Source organism: Lissotriton vulgaris, chromosome 6 (assembly GCF_964263255.1).
Source record: "Lissotriton vulgaris chromosome 6, aLisVul1.2, whole genome shotgun sequence".
NCBI lineage: Eukaryota > Metazoa > Chordata > Amphibia > Caudata > Salamandridae > Lissotriton > Lissotriton vulgaris.
In genome coordinates this window covers 1,306,374,896-1,306,402,627 of record NC_141694.1, presented here as the reverse complement: position 1 = coordinate 1,306,402,627, position 27,732 = coordinate 1,306,374,896, and the positions used below count along the sequence as shown (strand labels likewise).

At 45.0% G+C, this 27,732-nt stretch overlaps 1 protein-coding gene across 1 annotated transcript in view; it reads right to left on the bottom strand.

Moving 5' to 3' along the window:
* AHI1 (Abelson helper integration site 1) overlaps window positions 1–27,732 on the bottom strand; it is a 665,760-nt gene that overhangs the window by 471,022 nt on the left and 167,006 nt on the right. Inside the window, exon 9 of the mRNA XM_086925781.1 lies at window positions 20,939–21,124. Within this exon, the coding sequence (XP_086781907.1) occupies window positions 20,939–21,124 (186 nt within the window). The remainder of the gene's footprint in view (window positions 1–20,938; window positions 21,125–27,732) is intronic.

The following is a 27,732-nucleotide window of genomic DNA, read 5'->3' as shown; positions in this document are numbered from 1 at the left end:
ACATTTCAGTTCTTGAGGAAGAGGCAGTATCCTTTGTACCTAAGGAAAAGGCTGAAGTATTGCTTTACAGTTTAGGAGCTGGAGGGCGGAAAATGTACAACAAGATGGAAAAAACATTCATGAAAGGAACAGTCAGTAATATTTATGAGGAAATTTTGAGGGTGTTGGATGAATATTTTGCACACGCCTCGTTGGTAAAAGTACAAAGGGAAGAAGTTTTCAAGGAAGAAATGGGTAGCAACGAGAAGCTAAATCTAAGTAAAATAAACCTGAAGTGTACTATCTGCATTGGAGGAGTTATGACAGATATGTTATTAGATTCAGGATCGCCTCACAGTTGGGTAAGCAAGAGTGACTGGAATAAAAAATTAGTTGAAAAATATGGAAACGAATTGAAAGAGGTTAACCTATCCCTGGAGACACATGCAGGGGAGGACATCAACGTAATAGGATACCAAGTCATGGAGTTAATGTACAAGGGAAGGTATACTAGAAGTACCATATATGTAACAGAAATGGACCCACCATGCTAGGGTGGAAGGATCAAAAGGATTTGAGAATATCCCTCAATGGAAGAAGAAGAGAACAAATGAAGGAGAAGGCACTGAAACAAAGCATGAGTGTAAGCAAGGGTTGCGCATTGAGTGCCCTTATGCCGCCTTCCAAGGTGGCAGGTGTTTGTGAAGGAGCAGCAAGTATTGAAGAACGTGTGGAAAATACAGCCAAGGGCAAACTGAAAGAAAAACGTGAATCTTACCAAGATTTGGTGGATGAGAGAGAAATACGTAAGAAACACGTGAAAAAAAAACAGTGAAGGTATAGTTGGAGAAGAAGGAGAATTCGAAAGGAAAGGAGAAAGCATCAGTTCCACAGCAAAAGAGTGGAAAAGGATAAAATGTAAGAGTAACATATCCAATTGCAAAGAGACGGGTCTAAGAACCACGTCTTTTGAGTTCAAGACAAAAACAATGGAGGAGTATGTGGTCAAGTGTGAACAAGGAAGAGAAATGGACTCAAGTTGTATTGAACCAAAGAGTGAGAGAAAAGGTAAATACATTCAAAGATCCTACAGTGGAAAGTTGGAGAGAGAGAGCAAGGAAATGCAGAAAATACTAAAAGATTTCCCTCATATGGTCCAGTCAAGTCAGAAGGGTTCACTCTATGATTATAGGAGTGAGCACAAGCTTCATGTCCCAGAAATCTCCACTGAGTTCTCCTATGGGAGACGCGTGAAGAAACAAGGGGACGGACTCAAGGACAAAAGACGGCCTAGACCAGTCACCGTTGATGACACGGTAAGAGAGACATAGTGTGCCAGAAGGAGTTGCCGAGCAGTGTCCTGACCCAAGTTACTGCTCAATATAGTAAATATGAACATTACCACCAGTATCATCCCTCTAGAGGAGGATGGAAATACTAGCAGGAGAAGTGCGGGACTTTTTGCCATGAGGTTCGTTATTGAGACTGTAGTAGAGTAATAGTGGGGTGGCATAGGAGGTGTCCTAGAATTGGGAAGATTCTGCTACTCCAAACTACGTATCCCTTTTGCGACTACAGCCAGTTATGGGGTGGGACCTTTTAGCTCCTCATAGAGGTCAATGGTGGGTCATAGTTTTTCCTTTATAGTTGCCCTCTATTCAGATCCACCCCGTGGGGACTTCCTTCTTGGGTTTGGGGGGGAGGTTCACCCTTTCCTTCTATTGTTGCTTGTTCTTTGTTACCCCCTGGGGGTTGCTCCAATAGTCAGGCCCTCTGGTGGGACTATGTTGAGGATGTTTGAGGGAATGCTTGTGAGACTTCCACACGTCACCCATTAGAGTAGCTGGGGTCTCTCCTGTTGTGTCCCTGCGCGGGAGGGAGCCTAGTACTAAGTTTAACCCCTGTTGGTTAATGGGGGAGAAGTCAGAAATGTGAACAGGGAGGAGGCAGGAGTGAAGGTCAAACAACACCGGACTGTATACAAACAATGGTATTACTAGAAACATGGTGTGAAGTTTCAAGGTGGGAAGTGGGGGACAGGCGCAAGCTAGTAGGAACACTAAATTTGGGAACTGACACCAGCAAGTTTTATTCTCCCAGCAAGATTGTCAAAATGAAAGAAAATGTTGTTCAATTTGAATATGTCAATGGTGGAGTTGCGACAACATTGTGAAAGTATTGCCATAACTTTTTTCCCCACAGGAATTATTGTTATCCCCCTTTAGGTAGCCTCTAGTTTTTGTTTATGTGAACCTGTAACCTCTAGGCATGCCAGGAGGGAACTCTTTGTAAGGAAGGGAGATGTGTTAGAACCTGGGTTGGTACATTCCATCCACCCCTTCCCTTTGACCCTTGTTGGATTCTCCCACTGTGAAGCTCACTATGGAATGTTGAGGTGTTCTCCAGTGAGGAGAGTGGATGACCAATAAATGAGTTGTACTTGTTAGAACTGCGTCCTGTGTCTTCAGTACCCATCATACTTCCAACACTATGGTAATGGTAAGTTTCTATTCCATTAAGGACACAGAGGCGAGGATTATGCTTTTCCTTCTTCGCTTTATTACAAACAGGAAAACCACTGCAGCCAGAAAAGCACCAAATAACAACCTTTCTTTCCAAATCCAGGACAAAACAGTTCCAACACAGCAACCGTCTCCAACTTCAGTCAGGAAACTACAAAGGCCATGAGTCCTTATACTGTGTTCCTGAAGCCTAGATAGACACTCCATCTCCACTTCTCCTCCTCTTTCTTCGACCTGCTACCCGATAAGTTCATTGGTCTTGTTCTGCACCAGTATTCCGTGCAATAAGAAAAGTGCACCAGAAACCGAGCTGGACCTAGCATATGCAAAGCATAACTGATAAAACATAACCACCAGAAACAGTACCACACTGTCAGAAAAATAATCAGAAAGGTTACTTATGCATCTACGGGCAGGTTCGCACCTACAGTGCTGCAGGAGGGATAATCCTCGCCTCCATGTCCCTAATAGAATTGAAACTTACTGTTACCATAGCTAGGCAAATTTCGATTCTATGGCAGGACCGGAGCCTCCAATTATGCTAGTTCAAATCTTACTTACCACTAAACACGCCACATCCTCCACCGGTTTGAAATGAAACCATTTAAAAGTGGAATCCGAGGACCAGTCTGCTGCCCGCATCAAATCCTCCAGACGCGCTCCCAGAGCAAATGTTTCAGAAGCCATGGCCCCTCTGGCCGAATGGGCACCAAATTGCTTTGTATCAATACCCGCCTCCTGCATGACCCACCGTACCCACCTAGCTATAGTGGGAGAAGACACAGCTTTATGAGGCTTACGAAGGGTAATAAGAAGTTATCGTTCATCCGGAGGGCGAAGGTCTTGCGTCATATCCAAATAGGTCTTAACCCCGTTAGTGCTGCCGTCGGCCAACGGTCGTCGCGAGCACTACCTTGCCAGTGCTGCGCACGTCCATTGGCCGACGCAGCTGCACCCGTTTCTTCGAACGTTCAGCACTGGCGCAGAACGTTCAAAGCAACAAACGGGTTAAGGCACTGCACCACACATAACTTCAGAACATCTGAGAAAGCTGGATATGAAATTGTTTGTGACAAAGATTTGGTATGGCGACCCACCGTAAAAGTCACCCCGTCCAGGGAAAAAACCTGCGCAGAAATGTCCAGCGCACAGATATCCGAAAATCTCCGGCAAGAGACCAAACACAGAAGTATAGCCAACTTGGCCGACAGCTCCTTTAGCAGAAGGTACTTGTTTACCTGCCAAAACAAGAAGCGATTCAAAACCCCATTAACATCCCATAAAGTGGAATATCTTGGTTCCGGTGGTAAAGATAAACGGATCCCCCGCAGGAGCCTGCACACAAAAGGATGTGCGCCAATCGAGGCCCCGTCCACCGGACAATGCGCCGTGGAAATAGCCGACCGCACCGCGTTAACCGAACGATATGCTATACCGTCCGTAACCAGCTCCGCCAGATAATTCAAGACGGGAACGACACCCACGGCCACGGGATCCAGACCCCGTCAAAGACACCAACATACACACTTACACCAAGCGGAGCGATATCGCTTCGAGGTATGGTCCGCCCAGGCCTTGGACAAGAGGACCTCAGCCGATCCCGAAAGGCCTGGGAGCGACCAACATCTCCGGAAAGCTGCCATGCCATGAGGCGGAGAGACCCTTGTAGAATCAACTGATGGTGCTCTCCACTCGGATTCAGAAGAAGATGAGGAAAGTGGTGGAGTAGGATTGGAAAATCCCAAGAAAGTTCCAGAAGGCCTGGAAACCACACTTGAGCCCTCCAAAATGGTGTCACCATCACGACGGTTGCCGCCTGTTGGCAAACTTGGGCCGCCTCGTGCACAATCCTTGGGAACGGCGGAAATGCAAACCCTGTTCCGGCGACCAATCTTGGAGGAATATTTACAACAAGGGGTGGTGAGGGACAGAGTCTCTGAATTAAGCAGAAAGCTCTCACCCAGTCAAGAGATCAGGGCTAGATCCAACACCGTTTTTTAGCTCACTGCACCATCCCAGTTTCAGAACCTGGCTGTATGCAAATTAGTCTGTTCCTGTCCCAGTGCATGATGGGAACAGGGCAAACCAAACTACAAAAGCCAATTCTTACACTGGGAAGGAAACAAGCTCCCGGGGACCGGTTTCTGGCATTACAGCCGTCCTCGGCCCGGTTTGCTTGAATCCTGATGGTGCAATGAGCAAGGGTCTCACATCTGAGAATACCCTTCCACGCTTAGGGTGGACAAAAATATTTACAACAAGGGGTGGTGAGGGACAGAGTCTCTGAATTAAGCAGAAAGCTCTCACCCAGTCAAGAGATCAGGGCTAGATCCAACACCGTTTTTTAGCTCACTGCACCATCCCAGTTTCAGAACCTGGCTGTATGCAAATTAGTCTGTTCCTGTCCCAGTGCATGATGGGAACAGGGCAAACCAAACTACAAAAGCCAATTCTTACACTGGGAAGGAAACAAGCTCCCGGGGACCGGTTTCTGGCATTACAGCCGTCTTCGGCCCGGTTTGCTTGAATCCTGATGGTGCAATGAGCAAGGGTCTCACATCTGAGAATACCCTTCCACGCTTAGGGTGGACAAAAATATTTACAACAAGGGGTGGTGAGGGACAGAGTCTCTGAATTAAGCAGAAAGCTCTCACCCAGTCAAGAGATCAGGGCTAGATCCAACACCGTTTTTTAGCTCACTGCACCATCCCAGTTTCAGAACCTGGCTGTATGCAAATTAGTCTGTTCCTGTCCCAGTGCATGATGGGAACAGGGCAAACCAAACTACAAAAGCCAATTCTTACACTGGGAAGGAAACAAGCTCCTGGGGACCGGTTTCTGGCATTACAGCCGTCCTCGGCCCGGTTTGCTTGAATCCTGATGGTGCAATGAGCAAGGGTCTCACATCTGAGAATACCCTTCCACGCTTAGGGTGGACAAAAATATTTACAACAAGGGGTGGTGAGGGACAGAGTCTCTGAATTAAGCAGAAAGCTCTCACCCAGTCAAGAGATCAGGGCTAGATCCAACACCGTTTTTTAGCTCACTGCACCATCCCAGTTTCAGAACCTGGCTGTATGCAAATTAGTCTGTTCCTGTCCCAGTGCATGATGGGAACAGGGCAAACCAAACTACAAAAGCCAATTCTTACACTGGGAAGGAAACAAGCTCCCGGGGACCGGTTTCTGGCATTACAGCCGTCTTCGGCCCGGTTTGCTTGAATCCTGATGGTGCAATAAGCAAGGGTCTAACATCTGAGAATACCCTTCCACGCTTAGGGTGGACAAAAATATTTACAACAAGGGGTGGTGAGGGACAGAGTCTCTGAATTAAGCAGAAAGCTCTCACCCAGTCAAGAGATCAGGGCTAGATCCAACACCGTTTTTTAGCTCACTGCACCATCCCAGTTTCAGAACCTGGCTGTATGCAAATTAGTCTGTTCCTGTCCCAGTGCATGATGGGAACAGGGCAAACCAAACTACAAAAGCCAATTCTTACACTGGGAAGGAAACAAGCTCCCGGGGACCGGTTTCTGGCATTACAGCCGTCTTTGGCCCGGTTTGCTTGAATCCTGATGGTGCAATGAGCAAGGGTCTCACATCTGAGAATACCCTTCCACGCTTAGGGTGGACAAAAATATTTACAACAAGGGGTGGTGAGGGACAGAGTCTCTGAATTAAGCAGAAAGCTCTCACCCAGTCAAGAGATCAGGGCTAGATCCAACACCGTTTTTTAGCTCACTGCACCATCCCAGTTTCAGAACCTGGCTGTATGCAAATTAGTCTGTTCCTGTCCCAGTGCATGATGGGAACAGGGCAAACCAAACTACAAAAGCCAATTCTTACACTGGGAAGGAAACAAGCTCCCGGGGACCGGTTTCTGGCATTACAGCCGTCTTCGGCCCGGTTTGCTTGAATCCTGATGGTGCAATGAGCAAGGGTCTCACATCTGAGAATACCCTTCCACGCTTAGGGTGGACAAAAATATTTACAACAAGGGGTGGTGAGGGACAGAGTCTCTGAATTAAGCAGAAAGCTCTCACCCAGTCAAGAGATCAGGGCTAGATCCAACACCGTTTTTTAGCTCACTGCACCATCCCAGTTTCAGAACCTGGCTGTATGCAAATTAGTCTGTTCCTGTCCCAGTGCATGATGGGAACAGGGCAAACCAAACTACAAAAGCCAATTCTTACACTGGGAAGGAAACAAGCTCCCGGGGACCGGTTTCTGGCATTACAGCCGTCTTCGGCCCGGTTTGCTTGAATCCTGATGGTGCAATGAGCAAGGGTCTCACATCTGAGAATACCCTTCCACGCTTAGGGTGGACAAAAATATTTACAACAAGGGGTGGTGAGGGACAGAGTCTCTGAATTAAGCAGAAAGCTCTCACCCAGTCAAGAGATCAGGGCTAGATCCAACACCGTTTTTTAGCTCACTGCACCATCCCAGTTTCAGAACCTGGCTGTATGCAAATTAGTCTGTTCCTATCCCAGTGCATGATGGGAACAGGGCAAACCAAACTACAAAAGCCAATTCTTACACTGGGAAGGAAACAAGCTCCCGGGGACCGGTTTCTGGCATTACAGCCGTCTTCGGCCCGGTTTGCTTGAATCCTGATGGTGCAATGAGCAAGGGTCTCACATCTATAAGTGTGGCAGGGTATACTCAGACATGAGTCCCTTTCTCACTGCTCCATCAGGATTCAAGCAAGCCAGGCCGAAGAGGCTGAAATGCCAGAAACCGGTCCCCGGTAGCTTGTCTCCTTTCTGGTGAAGAATTGGCTTGGTAGTTTGGTCTGCCCTGTTCCCATGATGCACTGGGCCAGGGACAGACTAATTTGCATATAGCCAGGTTCTGAGCTGGGATGGGGCAGTGAGATAAATAACGGTAATGGATCAAGCCCTGATCTTTGGACTGGGTAAGAGTGGTCTGCTTAATTCAGACACTCTGTTCATCACCACCCCCTTTTCTGAATCAATCTTGGAGGAAGGCGTACGTCGCCTCTGCCAACGGATCGCCTCTGCCAAAGGATCCGGCCTCCAACTGAAGAACCGAGAGCCCTGATAATCCAGACGTGGCACAAACCGATCCACCAAGAAGGAACCCCACACACTGGCTAGCCACTAGAACACCCGCCTGTCCAGCTTCCACAGACTCGTGTTCCGCAGATGACGGGAGTGCCAATCTGCCACCTGGTTGGCTTGACCCGGCAAGTACTCCGCCGTGACAGAGATATGGTGGGAGAGACAATAGCCCCAAAACTCCTTCGCTAGCACCCGAGAGAGTGTGCACTCCAGATGATTGACATAACGAACCGCCAAGACGTTGTCCATCTTGAGAAGAATGCACAATGTCACGCGGTCCCTGGTCCAGCACCGAACTGCGAAGGACCCCGCCAGGAGCTCCAAACAGTTGATATTAAGGGCCTGCTCGTCTAACGACCACACTGTCGAGGCTGTGGATGAAGATCAGGACGGCAGCGGCAAGGCTTTGTTCTGGCTCTGGCTTTGGCGGTTTGAGTGGAGGGAGCGGAGTGAGTATTTAGCGGATACCTGTGGATGCTTCAGATCAGCAGAGCGGTTTTGATTGTTGTGAAAAAAGGAAGGCACATAAAAGAGGTCAGCGCAAGTGTATGGCTCTGGCTCCCCCTTATCCTGCAATACCATCGGAAAATGTGGTGCCGGGTTGGAAACTACTGAGGGAGGTTGGTGCACCTGGGGGTCCTTCGGCTATAAGAGGAAGAAGGAAGGAAAGAGCTACAGAGGAACTAGTTACAGGGGGATATAAAGCAAAGAATAGATACCAGCTTAGGTCTCAGACCCAGACTCAGGCGGCATTTAAAATCAGAAACCGGTCCCCGGAAGCTTGTTTCCTTCCCAGTAAAAAATTTGGCTTGGTAGTTTGGTCTGCCCTGTTCCCATGATGCACTGGGCCAGGGACAGACTAATTTGCATGTAGCCGGGTTCTGGGCTGGGATGGTGCAGTGAGCTAAAAAACGGTGATGGATCAAGCCCTGATCTGTTGACTGGGTACGAGAGTTCTGCTTAATTCAGATAATCTGTCCATCACCACCCCCTTTTCTGAATCGTTTTGTCCACCACAAGTGTGGAAGGGTATGCTCAGATGTGAGTCCCTTGCTCACTGCACCATCAGGATTCAAGCAAGCCGGGCCGAAGACGGCTGTAATGCCAGAAACCGGTCCCCAGAAGCTTGTTTCCTTTCCAGTAAAAGAATTGGCTTGGTAGCTTGGTCTGCCCTGTTCCCATGATGCACTGGGCCAGGGACAGACTAATTTGCATGTAGCCAGGTTCTGAGCTGGGATGGTGCAGTGAGCTAAAAAACGGTGATGGATCAAGCCCTGATCTGTTGACTGCGTACGAGTATTCTGCTTAATTCAGATGCTCTGTCCATCACCACCCCCCTTTTCCGAATCGTTTTATCCACCACAAGCGTGGAAGGGTATGCTCAGATGTGAGTCCCTTGCTCACTGCACCATCAGGATTCAAGCAAGCCGGGCCGAAGACGGCTGTAATGCCATAAACCGGTCCCCGGAAGCTTGTTTCCTTTCCAGTAAAAGAATTGGCTTGGTAGTTTGGTCTGCCCTGTTCCCATGATGCACTGGGCCAGGGACAGACTAATTTGCATGTAGTCAGGTTCTGAGCTGGGATGGTGCAGTGAGCTAAAAAACGGTGATGGATCAAGCCCTGATCTGTTGACTGGGTACGAGTATTCTGCTTAATTCAGATGCTCTGTCCATCACCACCCCCCTTTTCTGAATGTATTAGAATCTAAGCTTGATGATATCTGTGCACGTACCGGCTCGTTGGAACTTGAGGTTAAGACTCTCTCAGTCTCAGCCCAGGGGAACACGAAGGATATCGAGGTCTTGAAAACCCAGAATAGAGCACTGTAGAAGGACTTGGAGCGGTTAGAAATGCAGAATCTGAGGATCCTTAAAATCCCGGAGGGAGTGGAGAAAGGGGATATTAAGGCCTTCGTGTTTAAGCCGCTAAGGGAGGGGATTCTCAACAGGCCCCAGTGTTTCATGTGTCTCTCTTAAAGAAAAATCCACAAACATTAGATTGCAGCAACCATCAGTTCCAGTACAAGTTAGCTCAGAAGAAGACTTTGAAGTAAGCAGAGTCTTAGATTCTAAGATTAGGAAAAATAAGTTATTTTATTTGGTAGAGTGGAAGGGCTTTGGCCCTGAGGAAAGGACCTGGGAGCCTTTATCAAATATTCATGCTTCTAGGATGTAAAGATCTTTTTCATAAAACCTCACCAAATAAGCCAAAAGTGAAGGGAGCCTTTTTGGAGGGAAGTACTGTTAGAAATTTAAAAGTACTATTTATTTTTAAGACTCCGCAACAAGAAATTAAACAACAGGACTGTTGCAACTGAGTGAGTGATTCTGTATAGATCTATACAAGTACAAAGACTCAAGAAAGAAGACAAGAAGTCATCTAAAACAGAAGCAATAGAAAATACAGACCAAGAAAGCAGAAATAATTCACCTTAAAGTAATAAGTTCTGACTTAATTAAGAGAGAGGCTCAAGCCTTGGAAATATAGGGTAAAGTTAGAAACAGTTAAGAATTATAAATAGGAAATGTAAAGGTTTAGTATAATGTAAGGGTATTGTATCTTTCTTTTGCATTTACAGGTACATTCATTCACATACCCTGATCAAGATACATAGAGACGATTGAGGGAAGCAGAACGTCAACCCCTTCAAGGCGGTCTCTCATGTTATTTTCTCCACTTCTCCTTTCCCCAAAACTGTTGTTGAGTGTTGGCAAATTTTCTTTTGCAGGCGCAGACAGTGGTGGGGAGGATTTGGGGCTTAGCTTCAGCTCCTGTGGAACTAATTCAGGTACTCTGACACTATCAGAATGGGTTGTGTTTATGAGTTTTGGGGTGGTGGTCTTTAGTATCAGGAGCAATGGTATTGTGTACGCTGCACAAAGTACTGTGGGGAGAGTTGCTTTGTGCTTATATGTGTGCTAAGTGATGCACAAAGTACTGTGGGGAGAGTTGCTTTGTGCTTATATGTGTGCTAAGTGATGTGTGATGGTGATCGGTCGAGTGTGGATGGAAGCACGGTTTGATGTGGAACAGTTTGTTGTGATGCAATGTGCAAAATTAAATGGCGTGGCAGGTATGCTATGTAGTGCTGTCTTACGGTGTTTTAGAGTGGAATATAATTTGATGTGACCTGGCGTGCTTCCATGAGGTTTTCATTGAATCCCAAGAGTTAGATGTCCTGTCCCATTCAGTTAAGCAGTCTCAGACCTATGAATATATGTTCCAGAATATCCTTGTGTGACCTGTTGTTTGGTTTACCCAACTGTCCCCATCTACTAGCCTTCCCATTACTGTGTGAGTCCTCACAACCCTTGGATTGTATGTCCCTAGAGCCCAAGCTTTAAAGTCCTCCTATCCCAAAGTCTGTCAGAAATTGCTCTTGTCTTTTGGCTTTCCTGTCCACAAGACTATCCTCCTCTACCCTTACCTGTTCGGGTTTGACTCCCTGTGACTACAAGTCCATGTATATATTCTAGCCATTAACTGTTTCTGTCACTATGTCTGTGCACCCTACCCAGATCATTCTTCTCTATACCGAGCCCTTCATTGTCTAATCAGGGTTCATACCTCAATGTCTCTCTGATTGATTTGTTTGGGCTTAAGTCGCTATATTCATATCTCCCCACCCACATGTCTGTGCATCTCCTCGGATGTATATAGATTTGGTTCAGTATAGAGTCTCACTTCTATTTCCTTTGTCTGTGCCATTCTATCCCCATATGTCTACTGTCACAGTCCCTATCCCCATCTCTACTTTCTATCTTCATGTATGTGCTCTTTTGACCCAGTTTTACCTCCAGGCCCTCTCAGAGCTTCACCAGAAGTGAATGTTGTATTCATAAATGCAGAATTTTTGTTAAAGAATAAAGATAGGACTGAAGTTGGAGCACTGCACATTTCAAGGAGCCTACTTGGAAAGAGAAAACTAGTTATGGGTCAAATGTTTGATACGTAACTGATATTCAAACTGACTTATTTCAATCTGGGTAAACAGTTCATATTTGGTGCTATCAGTACGGCCAGTTATGGATTAGGCGAAAGGAGGTAGCTTGATAACTCACCTAACCTATTGCCACAATGTTATAGTACATTTATTAGCAAGTTATTATGTGGAAAAGGCCAGCTAAATAGACGTTTCTGACAAATTTGGGCATCTAAGATAGTGTATTTGAGAAATTGAAAATGTCTCAAACCCGGTCGTCCTCATAAAAGATTGGTGCAATTTTTCTCAGTTGATGAGTACAAGTTGGTTATTGCCATAAATTGATTATACAAGTTTAACATATCTGTTTGGCATTGTTACACATATGTTTTATTTCATTTGTTGACTGCCAACATTTTTTTTTAAACAATGAGGATTAATTTAGGTCACTGCTAACAGCAAACAAAAACAAGACCTGAGACACATACGTTTACCAATACTTACAAATTAGAGAAATTACTTCAGATATTGCCTTCAGGAAAGCAGCTTCAAGGAGAATATTCACCTAAATAACTAAATATTGTTAAGATAAACTTCATCTTAGTTTATCAGAAAACCAAAGGGTAGCTTGGCAGTGGAAAAATACTTTCAGAAATACCTAGATTAAAATTTAGTATTTGACAACAGAGTGCATTAGCAGCACCAATGTTCCAATTGTTGGCGTTTGTTACTGACAAAGATTTACATAAAAAAGGCTTTCAAGTTAAATCTGGGAGAACTTTTTCTCTAGAAAATGTACAATATGCACAATTAAGCTTTTTCTTTTTTTAATAATAACAGATTGTGTAATTCTCAGTGGTAAATAGTAATTTATTGACTCTCATAACTCAAACTTGTAATAAAGATGACATTTAGTTGTCGGAATATGTCACATTTTAAAAGTACCCAGGTTAATGCCCAATATTAATGCGTGGGCGAATAGTTGAATAGATTTCAATGACTTAAACAACAAGCATTTGCAATGCAATGGTCTCGGCATCATTAAAGGTAGAGCTATTGGCATTGCTCATGACATTTCTTTTTTTTTCTTTAAATCATAAATAAATGGCATTGTCATTTACATTGCCAATACACACCACTCTGCACCTGCACTCACTGCTCTGCACTCACTACTCTGCACTCACTACTCTGCACTCACTACTCTGCACTCACTACTCTGCACTCACTACTCTGCATTCTGCACACTCACTCTGCACTCACTACTCTGCACTCTGCACTCACTACTCACTACTCTGCACTCACTACTCACTACTCTGCACACACTACTCTGCACTCACTACTCTGCACTCACTACTCTGCATTCTGCACACTCACTCTGCACTCACTACTCTGCACTCACTACTCACTACTCTGCACTCACTACTCACTACTCTGCACTCACTACTCTGCACTCACTACTCTGCACTCACTACTCTGCACTCACTACTCTGCACTCACTACTCTGCATTCTGCACACTCACTCTGCACTCACTACTCTGCACTCTGCACTCACTACTCACTACTCTGCACTCACTACTCACTACTCTGCACTCAATACTCTGCACTCTGCACTCACTACTCTGCACTCACTACTCTGCACTCACTACTCTGCACTCACTACTCTGCATTCTGCACACTCACTCTGCACTCACTACTCTGCACTCTGCACTCACTACTCTGCACTCACTACTCACTACTCTGCACTCACTACTCACTACCCTGCACTCACTACTCTGCACTCACTACTCACTACTCTGCACTCACTACTCACTACTCTGCACTCAATACTCACTACTCTGCACTCACTACTCACTACTCTGCACTCACTACTCACTACTCTGCACTCACTACTCTGCACTCACTACTCTGCACTCACTACTCTGCACTCACTACTCTGCACTCACTACTCTGCATTCTGCACACTCACTCTGCACTCACTACTCTGCACTCACTACTCTGCACTCACTACTCTGCACTCACTACTCTGCATTCTGCACACTACTCTGCACTCACTACTCTGCACTCACTACTCTGCACTCACTACTCTGCATTCTGCACACTCACTCTGCACTCACTACTCTGCACTCTGCACTCACTACTCTGCACTCACTACTCACTACTCACTACTCACTACTCTGCGCTCACTACTCTGCACTCACTACTCTGCACTCACTACTCAGCACTCACTACTCACTACTCTGCACTCACTACTCACTACTCTGCACTCACTACTCACTACTCTGTACTCACTACTCACTACTCTGCACTCACTACTCTGCACTCACTACTCTGCACTCACTACTCTGCACTCACTACTCACTACTCTGCACTCACTACTCACTACTCTGCAATCACTACTCACTACTCTGCACTCACTACTCTGCACTCACTACTCTGCACTTACTACTCACTACTCTGCACTCACTACTCTGCACTCACTACTCTGCACTCACTACTCACTACTCTGCACTCACTACTCTGCACTCACTACTCACTACTCTGCACTCACTACTCTGCACTCACTACTCTGCACTCACTACTCTGAACTCACTACTCTGAACTCACTACTCACTACTCTGCACTCACTACTCACTACTCTGCACTCACTACTCACTACTCTGCACTCACTACTTTGCACTCACTACTCTGCACTCACTACTCACTACTCTGCACTCACTACTCACTACTCTGCACTCACTACTCTGCACTCACTACTCTGCACTCACTACTCTGCACTCACTACTCACTACTCTGCACTCACTACTCTGCACTCACTACTCTGCACTCACTACTCACTACTCTCCACTCACTACTCTGCACTCACTACTCACTACTCTGCACTCACTACTCTGCACTCACTACTCTGCACTCACTACTCACTACTCTGCACTCACTACTCTGCACTCACTACTCTGCACTCACTACTCTGCACTCACTACTCACTACTCTGCACTCACTACTCTGCACTCACTACTCTGCACTCACTACTCTGCACTCGCGATGGACGACAGAGGCAACGCGCAGAGATTACGTCACTAGTGCACAAACTGGATAATCCAGGGAGTGTCCCGGCCTTCAGGTATGCGAGTCCATCCGTCCTTGCTGTTATATTTCACATCAGAATCCTGGTCTCACATGAGCACTTCCTTACCCAGCGCCCTTTCAGGAAAGGCATGCAATAATCAGAAGCCCCTGACACTGACCTGTCCGCTGGGATGCGTGTGGCCAGCAGCAGCGGCATAGCTGAAAATGATGCCCCCTGCACAATGTGATGAGGGGTTCACGAGCCTCTCATATCTTACAGATATTGTTTGGCACTAAGCTGAATGGGGGCGCCCTTGAGGGGGTCGTGGCCCCGTGGAGTGCTGGGGCCCTTCTGAGCCACAGGGACTGCAGCAGCCTTTGTTACCCCTGGCCAGCAGAACTTTTCCAGACACCTCATGTCTCACTCATCGAGCGTGACTCTCACTCCATCCATCTAGCAGTCTTACTGTTGGCGAGTCTCATTGCACCATGGAATAGAGTCTGGCACCTAACAGTAAACTTTTTTCTGTTAAAACATTAATTTTCCATCCTAACTCTCACATCTCACTTTGGTGCACTCTTGGACATTCTGTGCGCACATATACCAGAGAAGAGCGTGTCACGCTGCAGCTGGTGTGAGATTTGTGATTATATCTCAAGCAGTGGTCTTTTTTCACATTTGTGGTGACCGCACGCAACCCTAACCACTCAGTTTAAGTGTGCAAAGTTTGCAATACTAGAAGCACTGAGAAAATCCTGAGAACTCTCACAGGTGCACGAGTATGAGGTAATCTCTTTCTTTGCTCCTCTCAGGGACTGAAACCTGTCAGAAAGGTCTTCTAATTGAATGTCGAAAACCCGTAATGCAATTAAACGCCACCGAGGTAGGTTACCACTTAATGCGTTTATGAGAGATTTGTATCTGCTTAATTGTGCACGTCCACTGGAATAGATTACAAAGTAGCTCCATCAATACACTTTACATTTCAGATGAACTGTGAACAATCTCGCGGATACTGCGATTAAGGAATGGGGTCATAAACGCTGCAATGTATTGAAAGAAAACTTTCTTTTGCGCGCTAAATATTTATAATCATTAGCCGACGTTCAAGCTTTATTGTTGTTTAGACTGGAGCAGGATAGCTACAGAAGGGGCCCACAAAGGGGAAACTCGCCTGTCATTGTTCCACATCTTTGAGAGATGTTTGCCTTTGCCTGACAACGTCACTTTTATAGAAACCCTTCATTTAGGTTGTCACATTATTCTGAGTTATTGTTTGATTGGGGAAAGCTAGCAAGTGTGGGCCCCTCGGGGGATTCGGGTGCACACATATTAATCATAGGGGGTCAAATCCGTCGCTAGGGGGCTGAGGAGTGGTGCCTGTTACACACATGCCCTGTTGGTGTTCCAGTTCTGCGTGTGGCTGGGGCGCAGCTGCGGCAATATTTCCCTATTATGCATGCATGTCATTCCCGAACTCAGTGAGCGCAGGTAGGACGGGAAGTCAGGCAAAGTCGCCTGTGACGGGGGCGGGCTGCGTACGTAACCGGAAGAGAAGGCGAAGTGAAAGCGTCTCGCGAGTCGCGACGCCAGAAGGAGAGCGGAGTCCCTCAGAATTGATCTGGTAAGTTACAAAGGGCTGGGGGGGGGCTCGGTTCCCTCGTTGTGTGTGTATGCATGTGTGCGACGGCGGGGGAGAGGGGGGGGTGCACTCGTGTGTGTGTGTGTGTGTGCGCGCGCGTGTGTGTGTATGTCTGCAGAGGGGGGTGGGTGTCTCTGTATGTATGTGCGTGGGCGCTTGTGTGTGTGTGTATGCGCATGCGTGTGTGGTGCTTGCGCTTCCCAGGAGACAGCGCCTGGCCACAGCGCGCGTTCCAGTTACAAATCGCCTGGAAGGATGCGCGTGGCCAGGACTGTCTCCTGGGAAGCATAGTCGCTGACAAAAGATCTCCGGCGGAGACGCGCTTCCGCGCGTTGACGCCGAGACCTAAAAAGGGACAAGAAAAGTTTAGACATAGCCGTTTCCAAGAGATCAGCTATGGAAGAAAAGGAAAGTAAAATGTTTTCAACTGGAACTCGAAAATGTTCTCCCGCATAGGCAGATGGAACGCAAAAGACCAATCAACTGAAAAGGAGTTGAACAGAGTAAAACAAAGACGGTTTGGTAGTGATTAAATCAAGAAGTCATGATATGTAACATTTATCTATTTAATAAAGCCAAACTTGATTAAAAATGGATTTAAGAATGAAATCAGCTGGTCAGACTGGTAACTCCAATGAGGACAATAACAGCCCAGAAAGAAACGTATACAGAACAACTTAATAGTTCGGGGAAAAATATCAAACTGTTGTTTGATATGCATGGACTTGACAGGTGAGGTACAATAACATATGAAAATAAAACTGTGCAAAAAGGAGAAACAAACAGCTAAATACTCTGGAATACACGAAAATATAAATGTTCACACCTTTGCATATAGGTGTATCACCACCGATTTGCCTCCCATTTGAGAAGGTCGATCACTCCTCAGCATAAGCTACTCCAAAGGAACAACACAATCTAACAATGGAGTGGGATCGGTTTTCAGTCATGTTCCAGTTAGAAACTAAATATCAAAGGAATTTGTAAGATGATATCCAAAGCAAAACCACTTTAGAAACAGTACAGCGAAAATGTATCAAACATACATTTTAACTGAGGAAGTGATCTGCCATTGAAACCAATCTAACAAACGTAGTTGTTAACCAACTTGGTGCACAATAACCACGAGTAGGGAAGGAAACAAAGGGTCAAGTAGAGAACAATGCAGACAAGCACAAGTAATATATTAGTTTCACATCTATTTCCTAACAGTCAAAGGGGTGCACGGTAGCAATAAGCTGTCCAGTGCAGAGCACTGGGGGCTCTCCAATCGGCTTAGGAGAGGATTAAGAGCAAATAAAGCACCATTATTCCAGAGGTGGAAGGAGATGAACAGGGCACCACACAAGTTCTGCTCTCTCTCTCATTTGATTGAGGAGGTGACAAAACCACTAAGTTTTGCAAAATAACTGTTCTTTAAGAACATAATAGCTTAGGAACAAGTCCCAAAGAGATAACAAGAGCATCTGCTAAATATGGTGACTGAAAGGCTCCCTCAAACCCTTGACCCAACTGCAGAGACAGCCTCCGGGATCTACAAAGAGAGGTGAGGGCTGAAAGAGGGGGAAAACGCCTGCAAGAAAAGCCACACAATGCATGCAGGCCAATCACAGATATGTGACCTTACTATGATTTACACTTCGCAAACCTGGAACACTTATATATTTGCAACACCTATAAAGGTATTAAGAGGGTTTACCAACCAAAACAAGTTAAAAATTCTTAGAAAAAGGAAGACAACTATATGAGTTCACAGTGATATAGAACAGCGATTATGTTTGAATCGAACCCCTGTTGTCGTATGATTTAGAGTGAACAGATAAGGCGGGGCCTCGCCTTTACCTCTGACTTCGTTCTGTGCAGGAGTATTCACACGTTCACAGAAGAAGCTACTATGTGACACTGTTTTCATTTCACATGGGTCTCAACTATGGGCTAGGTAGAGGATTAATCCCATTACCAAAAATGCAATAACAATCCACACTGAACAGTTTAACTACCCGAAGAGGTACCGACCTCCTACTAATAACCCTACTTGGCCAGAAAACTTAGCCAATTTCATTTTGCCTCACCATTTAAAAACCCAAAACTTTACAGTACTCGGGGACTTGAATCTCCATCTGGACGACGAAGACAACAAGAGTTGTAAAAATCTCATGGATGATCTCATGGCTTTACATATGACATTACGAAATAAGGGCCCCACCCATAAAGCGGGACACCTTCTCGATCCCATCATTTCAAATATGAAAGAATTGTCATGGATGAACACCACTCCCATCTGCTGGTCGGATCATTTTCTCATTCTCTTTTCCATTTCTCTTAAACCCACCAAATGCTCTTCTATTACACCTTCGGATTCTTTTAGGAGAAACTGGAAAAATTTAAATCTAGAAAATCTTAATAGGGCATTGAACAAAGACCATCCAACCCTTGAAGGTGATATGGAAAATATAGCTGATGCCATACAAACATGGCTTAACGATGCAGTGAACGCCAGTCTGCCACCGTCCCGCTGTAAAGGGAAAGTTCATCGTCCCCCGGCCCCCTGGTTTACAGAGGCACTCAAGAAAGAAAAATCTTCTTGCAAGAACTTAGAGAGGCAGTGGCGCAAGAAATATGACCTGCAACAAAAAGAGAGCTATCGAAAGGCCAGAAATAGCTATCATTCATCATGTATGAAAGCCAAGGCAAGCTATGTGACCACCACTATAAACACAGCTGTCAACAAAGTCCAGACACTTTTCAATACAGTGAAGGAGCTGGCCGGAGAAAATTATAGAGCGGAGGCGGCTCCACTTAACCCCCAGCAGTGTCAGGACCTGGCGGCTTTCTTCACTGACAAAATTGAGAAAATTGTCTCAAATATTAACATGATGACCAGCCCAAATACCCACAACCAAAATGACACTCCTCTAACCCATAAAAGTAATTGCCATCTCGATACCTGGCCCCCCATCACACCTGACCAATTGAGGAAACTTCTAAAAACCATTAAATCAGGTTCCCCGCGCGACCCTATTCCCATTAGCATTATGAGTCAACTGGAGGACTCCACCATGGTGCCTATTATTGACACACTTAACGCCTCTATGGAACATGCTTCAGTCCCTGCTCTTTGGAAACACGCCATAGTCAGCCCTTTGCTAAAAAAGCCGACTGCCGATCCAACGATTTTGGCCAATTATCGGCCTATATCGTTACTCCCCGCTTTTTCTAAAATACTAGAAAAGCACATCCATGAGGCACTTTCATCATACGTGGAGAAAAATGATTTACTCCACCCTTCCCAGTCGGGTTTTAGGAGTGGCTACTCCACTGAGACAGCCCTGCTTGGGATCACCGAAAAGATCAGAGAGCTTAGAGATGATGGACAAACGGTAGCATTGGTCCTGTTAGACCTCAGTGCGGCCTTCGACACCATTTCTCATACCAAACTGCTTGTCAGGCTGGAAGAGTGTGGTGTCGAGGGCAGGGCGTTAGAATGGATCAAATCATACCTATCCCTTCGCACCTTCCAGAACATCTCTGCCGAGGCCAGCTCCAATGTCTTCTGTTCTCCCCACGGCGTACCACAGGGATCCATCCTGAGTCCCTTATTGTTTAACTTGTACCTCCGTCCCCTAGCCAACCTTGCTGAGAATTCTGGTCTTATTTTGATGACATATGCCGACGATTCCCAGATTGTGTTCTCTCTTTCTAAGTCCGATACGTCTGCTCCATCTGCACTCAAAATAGGCCTCCACGAGATATTCCGCTGGATGTCGGCCAATCAACTTAAATTAAATGGAGACAAAACAGAGGTCCTCCTTCTTGGAAATAATAAGGACCTATGGAGTGATCCCCATTGGCCGACCGCATTAGGCAAGCTACCGCCTCCAGCCACCCAGGTCAGAAATCTTGGGGTCATCATCGATGACAACCTTTCAATGTCACAGCAAGCTAACAAAGTAGCAGGCATATGTTTTACGATTCTTAGATGGCTCCGTAAAATCGTTTGGATGTTGCCACTCCCCACCCAGAAGACCGTAGTCAATGCCTTAGTAACTTCCCGGCTTGACTACGGTAACATCTTATACCTGGGTGCAAACAAAGCAGTAGTAAGACGCTTACAACTGGTGCAAAATGCCGCAGCCAGAATGCTTTGTAGAATACCCAAACATGCCAGGATCACAAAACATCTCAGGGACCTACACTGGCTCAGAGTCGAAAACAGGATTCGTTTTAAAACGCTGAACTACTTGTTTAAAATTAAAGCCGGGACTGCCCCCAAGTATCTCCTAGATCTTGCCAAACTCCATGTCCCCAATCGCAATCTTCGCTCAGCCACATCAGCAAAGTTTGCGGTTCCCAGGTATAAACGGGCCAAAATGGGTGGGAGATCATTCTCACATTTGGGTCCAACCCTGTGGAACACTCTGCCCATTCAAATACGCGAAGAGGAAAACTACAGGATCTTTAGGAAAAGCGTAAAGACCTGGTTGTTTGACCTATAAGTACCCTGGACTCCCTCTCTGGTTAGCTGGGCTCGTGATCCTCTTTTCGGCGCCGGGAAACCCTTTGTGGGTAGCTGCGCGCCTTACAAATACTATAAAATAAATAAAAATAATAAATAAATGGGATTACTGATACATTTTTCAAACTAACAATCATAAGCTTAAAAAAGTATTGCTTATTTAAGTTTAAAATGTCCTGCTTGCCAGGCAAAAATTCCAATTCTACTTACTTGATCTGGTAGTTTTAAGCCTTTAACTGTTACATACAAAGTTGATGGGTAACGTATTCTTGGATACTTAAGCCACCACTCAAACACATCTACACCACCCTGCTGTGTCCTGGTTCGTGAAGGTGGGTAATATAATTGTAGGCGTAGTTTCCCATCTACATTTAGGACTCCATTGGCACCTACAAGCTGGCGTAAAACAGAAAGCAATACAAGTTCAGTTCTTGCCCAGAGAATCATTGGATGTCATTCTAACATGTTATAATTGAAAATAGTTTTTCGCATTCTCAAACCATGTCAATAATAGTTATTATTGTAGTTTTATCACTCTGAATAATACTTAAAGTGCGCTGCTGCTTCAAATAACTGCCAAATTTTGGCCTAACCGGCGTAGTTCTACCGGTGGGATGATTGGAAAAATTGTGCTAAACTGAAAACCAGAAAAGAGTGTAAATACGTGTTATGTGCAGCCACTTTGGTATTTCAGACAAGTAGGGATATCACAGAAAACATTATCAACTTTGTGCTGCAAAACAAATGCAGCAAATGGTACAAGAACAATAATAACGGGGACCAATCCAATAAGAGATTTAGAACAATTATACACTTACGCCGGATAATATTTCTTTGCAAGGTGGTTATTACTGACTCAAGCAACTGTAAATTTGTAGAACTGTAAACCATTCGAGTTGAATTACGTTAAATGACTTAACTATCTAAAAATTACTTACCTAAATGACCGGTCATGGAACACAAAACGCATCTTGAAAAAAAATAGGCAGCTGGTCCTGATGTCACTATGGTAGACTGGTATTGTGTAAAACAGGGTGGGTAAAACATTTTTTCATTTCTTTCCAGGGTCGTAAGAAGATAGCAAGTGTTTTAAATGTAATGTCTTGGATTAGTCTTGGATTACCAAATGCAAATCAAACATGGCCATGCCCAGATATATGAAAAATGTTTTAGAACTCTGGGTACTGTCAAAACTGTGAAAGCTAGAACAATCTCTACCCTAAGGCTGCCCAGAAATAAATCGCCCAGTCATTATAATACCAACTAAATCCTAATGATTGAAGTACTATAAGCTTATATGCTCAGATAGGTAGCTTATAGTTACAATTTAAGTCTAAAACTAGGGCTTTCAGCTTATGAAAAAACCTGATAAACACATTGCGTTAAAGGGCGCCAGAGGTGCAGAAATTTGGGAGAATTATTATTTTTATAATATTAAACCAAACCACCAAGGCATCCATTGCTTTCCCCATTCTTGCATCAAATGTTATATATAATAAAGTTTGAAATATTCAAGCAGCTAAATAACCTTTTATTATGTTCACCAAGTATGCCAAGTAGGCGTCTCCAAGCATCATACCAGACTTCTTATTTCATTCTGTCACCAATTTGAGAAAGACACCTTTCAAGCTGCATCTAGATTAAAGTAATTTGTTATATTTAAAAAAAAACTAAGGTTATTATATTTCTTTATGTTGGGAAGCCTGATCTAGGCTAGCTCAGAGATAGGGTTTGGGCAGAGACAAATCAGATTTTGGTATAAGCATGCTCAGTGCCGGACTGGCCATAGCGGGCCCCGGGCATTTCCCTGGTGCGCCACCAGGGTGGGGGCCTGCTGTGGGCCCATGGGAGGCCGTTTTTGCAGCAGTGCTGCAATATCGCACCCTGTAACAAAATTTGCCGGTTTTGATTCCCAGTCCGGCCCTGAGCCTGCTTCATGGCAGGACTAGACAAATTAAAAGCAGACCGTCCTCAGCTAACTTCTGTTGGCAATCAGAAGTATTTCAGACTCTGATCCTTGAGAAGGGCCGCTTGGTTGGACTTTTTTTTGTACCATTAGGTAGGTCGTCGCTCAATGTTCTATTCTACAACTCTGTCAGGACGCATGGGGTATGAATGCCCTCTCCTTCAACAAGCCAAAATATCTGCTATGTGTAAACCCTTCATTCCTTTTCTCCACAGGGTTCTCAAGAAGGTACAAAACGAGAAGGTAGCCATTTTTTTGATAACTCCATGCTCACCAAGGAGGCAAAGGTCTCTGCCTCTCCCAAAAATGCAAGGAAGCTTCCAATACATTTTTCAATGTTTCCAAGAGTGCTTTAGTAGCCATATAATCCCAGGTCAGCTTTCATGAGGCGTTACTTAATAGCTTGGAGTATGAGAGTTTGAATTTACAGGACATGGGTTATTAGCTGGAGGTAACTGAGTTAATGCAGCAAAGCTGAAAAGCTGCTAGTTTAGCTTCTTAAAGGAACTCTTGAAAATAAATGTTAAAGTGTTAAACTTTATCTAGAATGGATTTACTCTGGTTTATTAGTCTCTTCACTTAAAGATCAGTGGGCAGCAATCAAGCCAATAAGAGATCATGGTGATTCTAGCTCTAAGATGGAGCTTACATAATCACAGACCTATTATCCATTCCCCAATATCCATCTCAGATCTAAGAAGGATGCAACATGCCACTTTTGACACATTATAACTGCAATGTTTCCAGTCCTCTCAGCAAAAGTGGTGTTTTTGTTGGTGGTTTTGTCAGCTAGATGGTTGGGAAAATTAGGAGTGTTAGTCACTGATGAGCCTTAATTGATTATTCTTCCAGAAACATTCATGTTTAGTCCAGATTTCTTAATTAGACCAAAGATCTGTTCTAAATTGAATGTAGAACAGGAAGTATTTTAGCTTGTCGTTTTCCCAAATACAGATACTTTTGAACAGTCCAGATTGGATTCCTTGGAAGTTAGGAGAATAAAGCATATTTATTTCAACATTACAGAATAGTTTCAATCTTGTAGTCAAAAAGGTCACAAACATGAAAATCTTTCAATACCTTTAGACATCATGGATAAGCAACTATGGAAAGTAGGCTTTGCCTGGTGATCCTGAACGGGAAGAAAATACATCTGAAAGTTCTTCCTAAAAACAGTAGATCAGAGGTCTCCAACTAGTAGCTCGGGAGCTGCTGGTAGCTCACCAGCACCCTCAAAGTAGCTCTCAGAGTTGAAGCCAAACCAAGCCAATCTCAGATATTCTGTGTATATTAAAGATGGCAGAACTGCTCATTCCACTACCCTTAAGAGTTACAGACAGCCAAACCAATGGCAGAGCCTGTTAATAACACTCAAACACACACTGAATGAATGAATGAGCAATTTGTATAGCGCAAACTAAGACCAAGGGCGTCAAGGCGCTGTGTACGGACCACCCACAAACAACATCGGAAATCATACTTAGACCTGCCTCTTGGGAAACAACCAGGACTTAAGGGACTTGCGAAAAACAGAATGTTCTTGGTGGCCCGAGAGGGAAACAGGGAGAGAGTTCCACGCATTGGCAGCTGTCAGCGAGAAAGCTCTACCCCCCCACCACTGTGGTGGCCTATCAATCAATCAGGGATTTATAGAGCGCACTACTCACCTGTGAGGTCTCAAGGTGCTGGGGGAGTGTGTGGGGGGATTTGGGCAGCTCAGGTCATTCGAAAAGCCAGGTCCTGAGGCTCTTCCTGAATGCTTTCAATGTGGGGCTTCATCTGATGCTGAGGGGGAGTTCATTCCAGGTCTTGGCCATGATGTAGGAGAAGGGTGTGCCTCCTGTTCTGAGGCTGTGGATACAGGGGATTTCGGCCAAGGCCTGGTCAGCGGAGCGGAGGTTTCTTTTGGGGGTGTAGAAGGAGATTCTTTCGTTGAGGTATTGGAGTCCGGTGTTGGGGAGGGCTTTATAGGTGTGTGTGAGAGGCTTGAGGGTCACTCTTTTTTCAACGGGGAGCCAGTGGAGTGCTCGTATATGCTGGGTAATGTGGTCTTGTCGTGGGATGCGGAGTATGAGTCTGGCAGCGGCGTTCTGGACAGTCTGAAGTTTGTGGAGTAGAAATTTGTTGATTCCGGCGTAGAGGGCATTCCCGTAGTCCACCCTGCTGGTGATGAGTGCATGGGTGACGGTCTTCCTGGATTCAGGAGGTGGGCCATTTTAAGGTCTTGCTGAGTATGCGGAGGGTGTTGAAGCATGTGAAAGCTGCAGCGTTGGCCTATGGGTCTGCCACATGAACCATCTTTAACCAAATAAACAGTGTTGATTCCTTAAAGCTACTCCTAGCATGCTAATAATGTATGCTGGTCTCCATCATAAGAGTATTATCTCTGACGCAATTGTGCCCATTCATGGTATAATTCTGCATAGCCATAATATTTTCATCCTTGACTATTTTGGGCATACAAGTCTAGTAATTACATACTTACTGCCATCACTGACATATTAAGAGCATGACTGGCCTACTTTTAGCCATTCCTGACAGAGTGGCAACCGCTTCTCCCATAACAATGGCCATAACTGATGTATGTTGGGCATCCAGCTGTGGCACAGTGGTAGCCCTGGTTTAATGGTGGGCATTATTGGCATAACAGAGGCATTCTTAGTGTTATGGTGAGGAAGCGAGGCCTATGAATCCAATACCTGGGTATTTGAAGCATAATTTGTCCATGAGAGGCATTTTTACATGGCGATACTCAATGAAAACAAAAAGCTGATGTTTAGGGACTGTGTATTTTCTAACAATGAAAACGGATTTGACTTTTAAAGAAAACAATTATGTTTTTCAGAAAAGGTTTTTCTTCTGGAAAACGGAGTTTGATTGCTCAAAGTGGAAAGGGATTTTGATAGAAAAATATGTGTATTTTCAAAAACGAATATGCTTATGATGACAAAATATTGCAATTCTAAAACACATTTAAAGTTGTTAGCTGAATGATAATTCAATTTGAGTTGGGAGACTTACTGCTGTGGTAATACCCTTTGTGGCACACAGCATGTGATGATTTGAATTTTACTTGATTACAAGCATTTAATATTGATAAACGTTTTCCTAGCATTCAGCTGATAACTTCACCTCGAATTTTTGGGTGGTTACTACTGATAATTGTGCTTAGGGTGGTCATAGTGTAATGTTAATACATATCATCAGTATTTGACAGTGATAAAATATGCTATTAGCTCAGCAGGACTTTCCTTGAGCAGAATTAGCTCTCACTACAGAAAAGGTTGGAGACCCCTGGAGTAGAGGGTAGTGGCGTGGACTTCAATGGGGTGGCATAAAGTGGAATTGTGTGGCATGGTGTAGAGTGGAATTGTGATGAGAGGTGGAATTGTGTTGCATGGAGTGCAAATGTGTGGAGTGCAATGTGTGGCATGGGTTAGATTTGTGTGGCATGGAGTGGAGTGGCATTGTGTGGAGTAGAGTGGCATTTATGTAGAGTGGGCTGGAGTGAAGTTGCAATGAATGGAGTTGCATGCAATGGTGCGGCATGGAGTAGAGTAGCATTTTGTGAATTCTGTGGTACTGTGTGACGTGGAGAAGAATTGTATGGTGCAGAGTGGATTTGTATGGTGTGCAGTGAAATTGTGTGAAATGGAATTCTGTGGATTGGAGTGGATTTGGGTGGCATGGAGTGGAATTGTGTGAAGTGGAGTGGAGTGAAGTGAAGTGGCATTGTCTGCCATGGAGTGGAATTGTCTGACATTGAGTGGAATTGTGTTGCATGGAGTGACAAGGAGTAGTACAGAAATGTTTGGCTCTGAATTATGTGGCATGGTATTTTGTGACATAGAGTGGAATGGAGTGGAGTGGAATTGTGTGGCATGGAATTGTGCGGCAGGAAGTGTAATTGGATGGTGTGGAGTGAAATTGTGTGGCATGGAGTGGAGTGGCATTGTGTGGCATGGAACGAAATTGTGTGGAGGAGAATTGCGTGGAGTGGAATTGTGTGGTGTAGAGTGAAATTGTATGGAGTGGAGTGGAATTGTGTGATGTGGAGTGAAATCGCATGGCATGAGGTGCAGTTGTATGGCATGAATTACAACTGAGAGAAGTAGAATTGTGTGGTGTGGAGAGCAAATGTGTGGCATGGAGTGGTACTGAATTGTCTGGCATGGAGGGGAGTGAAACTGTGTGGCATGGAGTGGAATTGTGTGGGTTGGAGTGGAAATATGTGGAGAGGATTTGTGTGACATGAAGTAGATTTGTGTGGTGTGGTAGGACATGGGCTGGACTGGAGTGGATTTGAGTGTAGTGTAGTGAAGAGGAATTATGTGGCATAAAGTGGACTGGAAAGGTGTGGGGTGGAGTGAAAATGTTTGAGTAGAGTGGAGCTGTGTAAAGTGGAGTGGCATGGAGTTGTGTGTAGTGGAATTGTGTGGTGTGGGGTGGCGTGGAATTATGTGGTGTGGTGTTGAATTGTATGGCATAGAGTTTAATTGTGTAGGATGGAGTGGAATTGAGTGGTGTGAAATTGTGGCATGGAGTGGAACTGTGCGGAGTGGCTTGAACTTGTATGGCATGGAATTGTGTAGCAGAATGGTTTGTGTGTAGTGGAATTGTGTGGTGTGGAGTGCAGTGGAATTATGTGATGTGGAATTGAATTGTCTGGCATGGAGTGGCATTGTGTAAGATGAAGTGGAATTGAGTGGTGTGAAAATGTGGCATGGAGCGGAATTGTGTGGAGTGGAGTAACATGGATTTGTATGGCATGGAATTGTGTAACAGAATGGATTGTGTGGAGTGGAATTGTATGGTGTGGAGTAGAGTCGAACTGTGCCGCATGGAATTGGAGTCTGCCACATGAACCATCTTTAACCACTTTAAATATACCCAAGAAGGAGAATGGCCATGTTATCCGCCCTGCTCGATCAGTCGCACTGTGTGTGACATCAAAGAATAATAGCAGCAGTAACCAGGGCTGACCCACCACAGGGTGTGACTGCAAGAACTAGAGTGAAAATGTGTTAGTTGGGAGCAA